This window comes from Belonocnema kinseyi, chromosome 6 (assembly GCF_010883055.1).
Source record: "Belonocnema kinseyi isolate 2016_QV_RU_SX_M_011 chromosome 6, B_treatae_v1, whole genome shotgun sequence".
NCBI lineage: Eukaryota > Metazoa > Arthropoda > Insecta > Hymenoptera > Cynipidae > Belonocnema > Belonocnema kinseyi.
In genome coordinates, this window is record NC_046662.1 from 31,004,337 (window position 1) to 31,017,267 (window position 12,931).

Here is a 12,931-nt window from a genome sequence, read left to right on the forward strand (position 1 = left end):
CAACTAATTCCCAACAAAATAATGGAATTTTATAGCTAAAAATAGTAATTTGAAACAAAAAAGTTAATTTTTAACCAAAAACGACCAAACTTCTACAGAATAGTGGAATCCTGAACTAAAATAGGCAAAATAGGCAAATAGAAATAATTTTGTACAAGAAAAACACATTTTCAAAAAAAATTCATGAATTAAAAAAATAAAATATTACATTTCGTTAAATCGGTTGAATTTTCGACCAAAAGAAGATGAATGCCTAACAAGATACTTGAATTTTGTTCAAATTATTATTTTCAACCAAATATGAAAATTGAAAAAAGTTATGAACCAAGAATATAATAGCAGAGTTTTCCAACGATATAACTATTAAAATATTTCAAACAAAAAAAATTTCAGAAGAGAGTTCAATTTTTAACGTAAAATATTTATTTAAAAAAGAGTACATTTTTGACCAGATTTTATTTTCAATTCAAAAGGACGACTTTTATAATCAAAAAGACGATTGTTTAATAAAACAGTGGAATTAACGACAAAAGAAGATGATTTTTTAAACATTATAGTTGAATTTTTAAACTACAAAGGTGGAATTTCAAATTAATGGTCAAATTATCAATAAAAAAGAATAAACTTCACCCGCAAACCAAATACAACAAAATAGTTGCATTATCAAGACAAAAAGTCGAATTTTTCAGAACACATACATTTTTAACCAGGAAAGTTACATTTGGAAAAAATTAAGAAAAAACGAATTCTGCATAAAAATTATAAGAATAGACTTTTCAACTTAAAAGAAATAACTATTAACGGAAAATATTTTTTTTCTCTACTAATTCATTTCGAATTTAAGCCAAAGAAGAAGAAAAAGGGGAAGTTTTTTAGGAAGACGAAAAAGAGGAATTCTTCAAAAAAGGCAAAAATTGTGGAATAAACGAAGGGTAAAAAATTAAAAAAATGTATGACGTAATTTATGGATGGCCCCTTACTATGAATATCTCGCTTTTTTCTAATCTTCATTCCAATCTACAGTTAGGTCGTTTTTTATGAAATTTGATTTGCCTGTGGAGAGAAGATATAATAAAGGCACTCAGCATGAATTCAATGTCAAACCTTTGAAAGGTGAGGTAGCTGCTAAAAAAAATGATATCGACGAAGAGGTCGAGAAAGAGGAAAAGAGAAGACCTTCTCACACCCAAATCAGGAAAATGTTCTCAGGAGAAGGGATGCTTCACTATCATCCTATAAAGTCTTGTGTTCTCTTCCCAGCCAGATACTTTAGCACGAAATTCATCAAGGTTTGTTGAAAAAAATTTCTTTAACTTTGTCAAAAGAAGATACGTTTTTGGTATTATAATCAAAAGAGTGAATTATTTGTGCGCGAAAAAAGTGATAATTTTTATTTTATGGAAAAAACTATAAACATACCGTCGGAAATTATCTACGCGGCTAGCGTGAGGGGTACTAAAAATCACTGCTAACTTTGAAATGTGATAACTCGTTAAAAAAAGCAGTACAATTTTTTGAAAACAGATTTTGGAAAGCTTATGAAATTTCGCGTCGAATGACCCTTTATAGAAATATTTCAGATTTTTTGAGAAGAATGTAGAACGTGAGCAGTTTTCACAAAAATTTCAAGAATTTATCGAGCTTTGTGGATCGAATTCAAATCATGACATCGTCTATAAATGTTGTAGAAAAAATCTAAAATTAATTCCAGACCGTCCCTAAAGTCTTATCCTTAATCCAAGCGAGCAATACTTGAAAAAATCTGAATTGGTTCTTGAGTTATAACTAAAAATGTCTAAGCGTGTCTGTGTCTAGTTTAAGTTGGCGATCACAGAGAATTTCTCAGATTTTGTACCTTAATTTCATCTCGTGCTGTGAATTAGGAAAATTGTGAAAAAACGGAAATTGAAAGGATGCAATCTTTGAAATATTATTTTTCATTTAAGACAATAAAAGTTCAAAAATTTTGAATGGTTATTGTGATATGGCCAAAAGTTTTCGAACGTTGAGTTTTAGTGCTGTAAATTTCAGATCTTTTCTGCGAATTTCGTAGGTGATGCTCAGAGTCGAAGTCAAAGTACAAATTTCGAGAAATTCCTGAATTGTTTTTTAATCTTCCCAAGTTGTATATTTATTTGAAAAAGACAAAATTATATTTTTTTAGAAATCATTAGATGCAGAATTTAAAAGGCTTTTCAAATTTTCTGAACTTCTCAGATTTTGTACTTCAACTTCAACTCGTGCTGTGATTTAGGAAAATTGTGAAAAAACGGAAATTTACAGGATCCAATCTTTGAAATATCATTTTTTATTTAAGCCAATAAAAGTTAAAAAATTTTGAATTTGTGATATGCCAAAAGTTTTCGAACGTTGAGTTTTAGTGCTATAAATATCAGACCTTTTCTGCGAATTTCGTAGGTGATGCTCAGAGTCGAAGTCAAAGTACAAATTTCGAGAAATTTCTGAATTGTTTTTTAATCTTCCCAAGTTGTATATTTATTTAAAAAAGACACAAATATATTTTTTTAGAAATCATTATATGCAGAATTTGAAAGGCTTTAAAAAAAAAAATTTCGGCTTCTTTTAAGAATGAGTAATGCCGTTTCAAAGTCAGCAGAGATTTTTTATACCGCTCAAGCCAGCCGTATATATAATATTCACTAGTAGTGTAATCATTAAAAAAAAAAATTAACAAAACTTATAATTGTAAATCGTATTGTAAATTATTTATTAAGCATTAATTATTTTACGAAAGTGTGGCCTTAGTTGAGCTGATCTTAAACTATAGAGAGTCATCTGATAAAGCTTTAAGGTTATTTGAAGAGATAATATTTTTATAAAAAATTTTAAGCTTGAAAATCGAAGATTTTAGGCGTGGAATTATCTGACAAATGTATGAAGATTGAAGACTTTCGTTATTCGACTTTCGAGTCTTGCGGGTTAAACGTCTATTATATAATAAAAATACTCACGTGCGCGACTTGTATAGAATTTTAATTAAGTGTATACTTAAACAGTGAAAAGTGCGGTTTCAAAGAATTACGAGTTGATGTAATCTTTTTGAATTTGCAAATGTACGAGAATCTTGTAACGTTTGAGGTATCTGTGCCAAACTCAGATGACTGAAAAGAACGATTGTTCTGTAATTTTATTATTCGAATTTTTTTGAAAATGGTTTAACTTTGATGATTAATCGCTTCTTTTTTCAGCAAAACATTTTCTACAACTCTAATTTTTTAAATTTAGAAATGAAAATTTTCTACGGCTGGAAATGTTAAAACAATTTATTTACAGAAAACATTTTTTAAAATAAAATAACTATATTGTAAGAATATTAAAGTTTTTTATTTTGAAAACAGTCAAATTGTAGCAAATACTTTGACAAAAAAAATAATCCCTGATTTAATCAAATCTTACGATTCAAAAATATTGCTTAGAAGCTTCATTAAAAATAAATCACTTAGAACAACTCTTGTTAAAATTATTATTTTTTGAAAGTTTTAAACTTAAAAAAAAATTGTTTCTCTTTTATACGACCTGAGTAGTAATATTATTTCTATTCTTAAAATTATAGACATTTTTTTTCAGTGACCTGATTTTTGGCACCACAACTTTCTCAACAATGACTTTACTAGACGTAAGGTTTCAAATTTCATTTCTAGAATTAAAAAATTGTTATTGACCAAATTAATCTCAAATCAGTGAGGCAAAACAAGTTTCTGTGGAGAAATCTATTTAGCCGACACTATTCATTTGTTTAAATGTTCTTTATTTTTAATAAAATCCTTTGAAATTTTGTCAGAGACTTGTGTTTGGATTTTTCATACACATTTCTTAAATACTTATCTAAAAACAAAATCGATATTTTTTAACTTTTCAAAAAAGCACCTTTTTCGAAAGATTTATAGATTTGTCAAAGAAAGTGTTATATCATTTCTGAAACTATCTAAAAATAATTTTCAGCTGTAGGAATTAATTTCAAAAAATGTTTAATCACGTTATCAACAAATGAAAAAACAAAAACTTATTTTTCGGCATTATCAATGTTTAGCCCATTCAAATCCAGAATTCTTCTATTAACAAATTCGAATTTTTCATGAATATTGTTTGAATAATTAAAAACTGTTCTAAATACGGATAAATATTATCAGTTAATTCCGAAAAAATTGTGATTATTTATTGAAAAATAGATAAACTTTGAATTTCAATACGAATTATTTAAATAATTAATTTATAAATCGTTCTTATAAATTTGCAAAACATTGTAGCTAAGTTTTATCGTAAAGGCATTCTTAGTTGATTTTCAAAAAAAATTCAACCAATTTGTTGAAAAATAGCTAAACTTGATTAAAAATACTATTGTTCAGATAAATATTTTTAGTAAATTTTTTACTTTTCAGAATTTTTTTTATAAGACATGACTGACAATATAATTTTAATTCTTAAAATCATAGGCAACTTTATTTTCCTAAATACGTGCTTTTTTGCAACAAATTTATTTGTTGTACGAATTTAAACCGAAAACGTTTCCCACCTAATAGCTTTTAATTATAATAGGTAGTAAGAAATTTTAAATTTTTTTATTTTTTATTTATTTGATTTTTAATTCAAAGATAGTTTTGTGGAAAATTGAACAATTGTAATCTGTGCAAATTTTACAACATAAAATAAAAAATGAACAATGTCTTACTTAAAATATACAAAAAGTTAGTCATTCAACAATTTTAAATTGAAATTCTTGAAAATTGAAGTAAATAACATAAATTTTAAGCATTCAACATTAGTCAATCAGCAATTGAAAAGTATTAAAATTTACGTCAAAGTTGAACATTTTTTATGATTTCAGTTTGAAATACTGTATATTTAAAAAAATAAAAGTTATTGAAGTTCATATTTACAATTTGAATAGTTTCAAACTAAAACCTTTCCGAATTTATGGTTTTTAATTTAAATTGCTTACCATTGTAAAATTTTAAATTTCAATCTTAAAATTCTAGACATTATAAACTTTATATTTCCATTTTCTTAAATTAGGTTCTCAAAATTGAACTATATTGAATTAAGAGGGATTAAAATTTAAACAATTCAAAATGTAGATAAATTCGCATAGTTTCAAAAACTTAAAATTGAAAATTAGACACATTCGAAAAATTGTTCAGTTGAAATTCAAACATATAAAAGTGACCCGTTTTACCTTTTCGATACTTAAACTTTAATTTGCTCATAATTAAAATTGATATACTGATACTGCATTAGTACCAGGACCCCTAAATAAATCCTTTCATGAAAAAACACACTCTACCTAGTCAAAACGATAGAAAAATTCCCATACGCCTGGACTAGTAATAAATCGAAACGCTAAAAAATGTATTTTAGACTTTAGACTTAAATCTAAATTTTTCACCGTTTTCTTAATTTACTTATAATTTTTTTTTAGAATATTTGCGCTGAAATTAAAATCAATTTTCTTCTTCCAGATGCGTTTCTGGCACATATTTGTGGTAGCAGTTCTCTTCGCTGTGGCGTATGCCGCAGTAGTAGAATCAGTATCAGAAGAGATAAATCCTGATAAACCAGAAATTTCTCACGTTCGGGCGAAACGAGGTCTTCTCCTGAAAAAGAAACTCGCACTCGTTGGAGGTGCATTGCTTGCCAAAAAAGTTATAGGTGCAGGAGTCTTAGGTGCAGGAGTTTTAGGTGCAGGAGCCTTAGGTGCAGGAGCCTTAGGAGCAGCAGGTCTCGTAGGCTCTAAACTTTACAGCGCTAAACAGTAAGTTTGACTTTTTTATAACTATTTAATAATCAATTTTGCAAAAGAAATAATAAATTTAAGTTTTTAAAAATTGTAACAACTTATTATTATATAAAATTGTAAAATCTCTCGTGAATTTGTACTAAAGCACAATGAGCTTTAACCATCTTCAACCAAAAGTTAATTTACTCTATATTTGTTCACAAAGAGACTCAAAAAACAACTTTTTGGTAGAACGTTTTTTGTTTGTGAAGTTTTTTTACGATTTTGTAACTCTGAGCAGAAACCCTTACAGTTTCGGTCGGGTTTCCATCCGTCTATCCTACTTTTTCACGAGACTCAAGACGATTCATAAGACGAGATTATAGACGATACTTGAGCCGAGATCTGATACGAGATTCGAGGCGAGATTTAAGAAAAGATTTAAGAAAAAACTCAAGACGCGATTCGAGACGAAATTCAAGACAAGATTCGAGAACTGTTTGGATATGAGATTCAAAATAGGACACGACTAGAGACAAGACACTATTCGAGACAAAATTCAAGACATCGTAGATGCGATATTCAAAGTAAGACGCGATTCGATACAAGTCACGATACAAGACGAAATTCGAAACAAGAATCGAGGCGAGACTGAAATAAGGTTCAAAACGAGATCGAGACGATATCAAGACGAGACTTAGGACGAGTATTTTTTTTTTAAATTTAACTTCTTGAAAAGCCGGAAAATATTAATTGTCAGTTCCGTGTAATTTCAACTTAATTATTTTCCAAACTCTAAGCTTTTCTATTTGAATTTCTGTTAATGAAGAAAGATTTCAAGCTTGCACTATTTCCAAAATATCAAATTTGAAAATATTGGATATTAATAAAACATGAATGCTTATATTAAATATTGTTAATTTTTGAAGCCATTCACAAGGAAATGTCATTATATTTTGAACTTATTTATTTTTAAATCCTTCAATTCTAAGCTTTATTTACTCTTTCAACGCTGCAAATTTGTAAATTTTTAAATCTTAATGTTTTTAAAAACGATTTTCTGAATTTAAAACTCTTTCGATTTTTCCAGAAATCTGTATTATAATCAGATAATAACAGCAATTTTTAGCCTTTTCAGACTAGATGGAGCTATGAATTAAACATTTTACAAATTTATTTTTTTCCGAAAAAATATCTGCTCCATCGGTATAATGTTCTAATGCTTCTTATTGAAGAATAAATAAAAACATGGTAGATATCCAAATAAACTTAAACAATTTTAAGCTAGAAACTTTAAGAAAAGAACGATTACATTTTTTAATCGAATATGTTGTTAATTAGAAGAAGTTTCATTATTTCAAGTCTTTTCAAATTTCTTTCTTTGAATAAAAAATTATTTAAAATTTTGCCATGAATCTTAAGAAACTTTTTTGTGCATTCTTGAAACTTTTCAAAATCTTTAAAAAGCTTCAAAAGCTTATTTTGAAATATTCAAAAATACACATTTTATATAAAATTTTATTTTAATCTTTTTAAATTTTAATTCATTTTTTGAAAATTTTTAGAATTTTAAATTCGAAAAAATACCTTCACACTTTAATATTGAATTTAATTATAATATTACATTCTTTAACAATGATTCCAATTTTTTTTAATCCTGCAAAATAAAAGAAATTGGCAAAAAAACTTCCAGATTCTTTTTTTAAAATTTTTAAAAATATTTTCTTAAAATTATTTGTTCAAAATGAAAAATCATTACTAATTTTTTCAAGAATCTTGAAATTTTTTTTCTATCTTAAGGCCTTTTGAAATCCTTCATCAATTTCATGATTTTATTTCGTAATCTTCAAAAATCTCCTTTTTGTTTTAAATTCTGTAAAATTATAACTTAGTTTCATAATTCTATTTAAAAAGTTTTAATTTTTTTTAAATGGTTTGAGTTTATCCGACGTTTTTTTTTCAATCATGTAGAATTTAAAAAATTGGCTTCAGACACATCAAGTAATTTTTTGAAAAATTTGGAAATCTTATTTCATCATTTCAAATATTATTTTAACATTAATTTTAGGTATCTCAATCATTTTTTTCTATATTCTTCTTAAATCCTTCAAAATTCAAAAAAGATTGTGTTTTTCGCAATCTTTAAAAATCGACATCTTTTTTACATCTTTTAGAAATTCTCTTAAATTCGACATAATTTCGAAATAATTTCGAAATCGCTTTAAACCATTCTAAATATTTTTCAAACTGATTCTAACGACATTATGGATTTGAGAATTTTTTAATTCTTTAAACGTTTTTTTATATCTTCTACAATATTCTGTTAAAGTAGTATATTTAAAAATAAAAATCCATTAAAAATTTTACCAAGAATCTCAAAAAACATTTATATCTGGAAAAGCTTAACAATTTTAATTCGAAATATTAAAAAATGTAAATTTTGCTTGAAATTCTTTTAAATTTTAAATTATTGTTGAAATCTATGAAAAACGTCTAAATATCTCATAAACTCAATGAAATTATTTCTAAAACTCTTTTAATCTTGTAAATAATTTTTTGAAATTTTAGGACAGCATTTGATATAATTTGAAATCTTATTTAATATTATTTTTAAATTTATTTTTCAAAATAAAAAATCATTAGGAATTTTTGTCATGATGTAAAGACATTTTTTTAATTTCGTTGAAGCTTTTCAAAATTCTTAAGAACGTTCTGAATGGTTTGTTCGAAAATTTCAAAACTACAGTTTGTTTTAATTTTAAAAATTAACTTACAAAGCATTAACTTAAAAGTATCCCTTAAACTAGCTTAATTAATTTTTAATGTTTGTTAATGAATACAAATTCAACAACAATCAACAAAGTTCTAAAAAATTGTTTATGAAAAGTGGAGAAATAATGGCATTGAGAACCAACTAAAAAAAAATATTAGCATTAATGTTTTTTAACCAGAATTGTGATTAAAATAACAATATTTATTCTCTATAGATAATTAAAAATTATTTTAGTGGTCTTGGCGGAAGCTACGGTGGAGGCTATGGTGGAGGCTACGGTGGAGGCTATGCTGAAGGCTATAGTGGAAGTTATGGCGGAGGTCACGGTGGTTATCAAAGTTCCCCTACTATAGTCCACAACTATTATCCAGCACAAAATTCCGTTTACGGATATTCTGACTCTGGCTGGTCATCTCCCTCTGGATCATCTGGTTATGGACCATCTAGTTACGCGTCATCCAATGTTGGGTCTTCTGGTTCCGATTGGGCATCTGCTTCTGGATCAGCCGGATACGGCCCATCCGGTTATGGAAAATCTGGTTATGGCTCGTCTGGCTATGCGCCTTCCGGATATGGTTTATCCAGCACTTATGGAGCGCCTGGATGGACTGGGTAAGAAAATACAAAAATTATCGCTATAAAAATTAAGTTCAGAATAACAAATATTATTTTATATGTTAGTATTCAATGTAAGGTAAACCGACCAAAACTGGGACTACGTAAAAAGTAAGTCAAATACTACGACAGTCATAAATCTCGTTGAGTATCTTTTATATTACAATATAAATTATAGAAGTAGTAATTCTCTAATATTTTTGGAGTTCTTATGAACTTTTAACACAATTTATTTTTGTTGGCGATTGCGAATTCTCTTTAGTTAAAGCTCCTTCGGCCTTAACGAACACATTCTCATCACGTCCCTCTGCTTCAGATTTCTTATTCAGATATTACGAAATAAATTTATATTTTTACAATGCATAATACTCATTGGTATTAAAACAAAAGTATTTTCCTTGTCTTATTTATATAATTTAAAAAACGCGCATCATTTAAAAAAATGATTAAACATTTTATTGCAACTTGCTTTGTTTTTCCAAAAATTAAATGTTTTATTTTTAATATAATTTTTCACGACTAAAAGAAAAACTACGCGTCCTATCAAAAAACTATTGATGAAAAATTTGTAGCTCTTTTTGGAAGAGAAACTTTTGTGTATTTATTTCTTGCATTTTTCTTCTCCTGACTTTTTTCACATCGTGTGTTATTTGGCTTAAACTGTTTATTTTTTTTGTGTGTGTTTTTTAAATTCTGTAAATGCTATAACTCTGTTATTTTTGTCCTCAAACCAAGTCGTTAGAATAAATTCTTCGTATTTGCAATACCATGAACAGCTGTAGAGAGAATTTTTTAATCTTGAAACAAATTTGTCTCAAAAATTTTCAAAATGCGTTCACCTTTTGAATTTTAATCCAGAAAGGCTGGCTAACGGATTATTAATTAGTTTTGTTAAAAAGTAATGCCGGTCGGTAAAAATGCAAATCTTTTGTAGAAAATCCGTCATTTTAACTTGAAAATTCTATATTTTGGTTGACATTTATTTCGTTCTTGACTTAAAAATCTGTTTTGAATAATGTTTGAACTATTGTGTTGAAAATACGTCTTTTTGGCTCGAAAATGTATCTTTTTAATTTGAAATTTCATTATTCTCAAAACATGCAACTGTTGGGTTAAAAATTAATCTGTTTCGGTTGAGGCTTTAACATTTAGAAACAAATTTAATTAAAAAAAACTATTTAAATTATTTCAATTTGTAACAAAAATCCTATTTGGTTGAAATATCAATTATTACATTTTTTGAAAAGAATTGATCTTTTCTTGGTTAACTTAATGCTTCAATTTTCTAATTTAAACAGATACATTGTCCTAAAAAAATAATTGTTGATATTCCAACCAAAAAAGGTTTTAATTATAAATTAAAAACAGCTGAACTAATCAAAAAATTAATTTTCACCCAAAAAGTTCGGCTTTTAACAAAAAAGATCAGATTCATACCAAAAGAGATGAAATTTTATCCAAATGAGATTGTTTATTCAAAAAGAACAAATGTTTTAACCATATTGTTAAATTTTCTGCCAAAGTAATGTAGATTCCAAACCCAAAAATATAAATTTTCGACAAAAAAGTTAATGTTGAACCAATTACATTAATTTTGTAATAAATTATTGAGTTCTCAAGCCAAATACAAGAGTTTTCTACAAAAAAATTATATTTTTAACTTTAATATATGAATTTTTAACAAGAAATGTAATTTACAACTAAACTGTAAAACTTTCAACCCAAAAAGGTGAGTTCTGATGAAGAAATATAATAGTTGATATTTCAACCAAAAAATATTTAAATTGCAAATTCAAAGCAGTTGAATTAATTGAAAAAACAACAACGAATTTTTAATAAAACTGTTAAAACCTCAACATAAACAGATTAATTTTCAATTAACTAGTTGTATTTTTGCTCAAGAAGGATAAAAAATTGTTGTTTTTTAATTATTATGCGCTCTTGAATCATTTATTGTCGTGAAAATGTTATAAAGGATTATAGGTTTTAAAATGGGTTAAGATTTACAAACAAATGAAACGAATATTTCAAAAACTAAGTTGAAAATGTTTAATAATTTTAGATTTAGGATTTAAAAATAAGACAAATTCCAAATAAATAAACAATTTTAAATTATAAAGTTTTAAATTGAACAATTTTTATTTGAATTCACTAAGAATTGTATAATTGTAGATCAATGTATTGCAAATTATTTGGCTTTAAATGTAAAATGTTAAAAGATTAATAATTCAAATTGAAACCTTGGAAAAATAATGGCATAGTATCAAATTGAAACAAAATATCAAATACAAACATTGATAATAAAATAATTTATAGCTGAAAACCAAAACTGAAAATGATTATAAAAGGAATAATTTGAAGTTAAAATTTTGATGATTGAATATTCTCAAATTGATAATATTTAGTTCAAATTATTTAACAATTTAAGTATATATTGAATATTGTTTGGCTTCAAATTTAATTCGTTCAAAAAGTAATATTTCAAATGTAAACTTTTGAAAAAGGAAGGTATACTACAAAATCACAATAAAAAATACAACGCAGACATTACAAATAAAAAAATTACTACTGAACACTTAAAACTTAAAACGATTATGAAATAAATAATTTGAAGTATAATTTTATTATTTAAAAAAATTACATTTCTATTAGAGATAAAAGATTTTTTATACCAGGAAGAGGTCTCAATTTTCAATTCCTAAACATTATTAACACATAAATTCATCTTATAATAAAAAACTTTTTATTAATTCAACTTTCTAAATTTTACAGTAAATTTACTTTTTTTATTATTCACAAGGTAACCACTAAAATCGAAGAAAAATTTGGAATCATTTCCTGGTAAAAAAATGTACACAGAATACAAGAGGAGAATAAAACTTAAAATTTGAGTTTTCAAAGCTGGATATATTTTTTAAAGTATTTAAGATGTACTTTTTGTTCTGATCGATTAAATAATGTATTAGCCACTTATTATAACGGTTTTATACAAAAAATTAAAATTGAAAATTTTCAAATTGTGTTTATGTGGATTAGCTTGTTAAAACTGTCCCAGTCATGGTCGACTTACCTGAATTGAGACCTTTATAATAATATTTATATCTTACTTTTGTACTGGAATAATTCAGCAAAAGTTTTTTTATGATAATAATAATATAAAGAATGTTTTTTTTTCAGATAAAATAATTCCTACAGTATTTTCGATCAGTGAGAGTTCGTACAACCACCTACAAAACTTAATAGGAAATAATCATTCGCTGTGCCGAAACCCATCTTGTCTATAACTTATAAGAAATCATCATCATATTCATAAACTTTTTACATACAAGACTCGTTCTCTTTATTTTGAAGACCCTTCCTTAATAAATAGAATCTGATCAATCACATAGATTTTTCGCCAAGAAGGGAGGGGGGCTAAAATGGAAATTTAATTTATTAATAAAGACTTTTTGCATCATATGCTCGGTTTCCCGTAAACAGTTAAGTGTCTGGTGAGTAAGACATTTTCCGTAAACTGCGTTGCTACTTTTTTACATATTGTAACATTTTTATTACGTTTCCAAATGATGTATATTTTTGGTAGAAGATTAATCTTGTTGTTTGAAAATGTATCTTTTTATTAAAAAATTCAACTTTTTGGTTGAGAATTATTGAATTTTATTAAAAATTCTTTTTTTTTCGTAGTAAATTAACAGGGTGGTAGCCCGGGAGCATCGGGAGAAACTTGCATCGGGAGAAATTCGGGATAAAACCGGGAGAGAAATATCACACCGGGATATTTCCCGTATTTCATACTTTCTGCATTTTGT

The 12,931-nt window shown here is 26.4% G+C and overlaps 1 protein-coding gene across 1 annotated transcript; it reads left to right on the top strand.

Annotated features, from left to right (window-relative positions):
• Positions 1–1,037: 1,037 nt before the first annotated feature.
• On the top strand, positions 1,038–12,407 carry LOC117175318 (keratin, type I cytoskeletal 9-like). Its single transcript, XM_033365027.1, has 4 exons — positions 1,038–1,289; positions 5,478–5,770; positions 8,742–9,119; positions 12,300–12,407. Exons 1-4 carry the CDS (start codon positions 1,038–1,040, stop codon positions 12,301–12,303), a joined length of 927 nt encoding a protein of 308 aa, XP_033220918.1. The 3' UTR covers positions 12,304–12,407.
• Positions 12,408–12,931: the final 524 nt, after the last annotated feature.

Excerpts from the sequence above, each read along its gene's own strand:
- LOC117175318 (XM_033365027.1), top strand. The coding sequence starts at position 1,038 with ATGAAATTTGATTTGCCTGTGGAGAGAAGATATAATAAAGGCACTCAG. Across the intron at positions 1,290-5,477 it reads TTAGCACGAAATTCATCAAG|ATGCGTTTCTGGCACATATT; the intron begins GTTTGTTGAAAA and ends TTCTTCTTCCAG. Across the intron at positions 5,771-8,741 it reads AAACTTTACAGCGCTAAACA|TGGTCTTGGCGGAAGCTACG; the intron begins GTAAGTTTGACT and ends AAATTATTTTAG.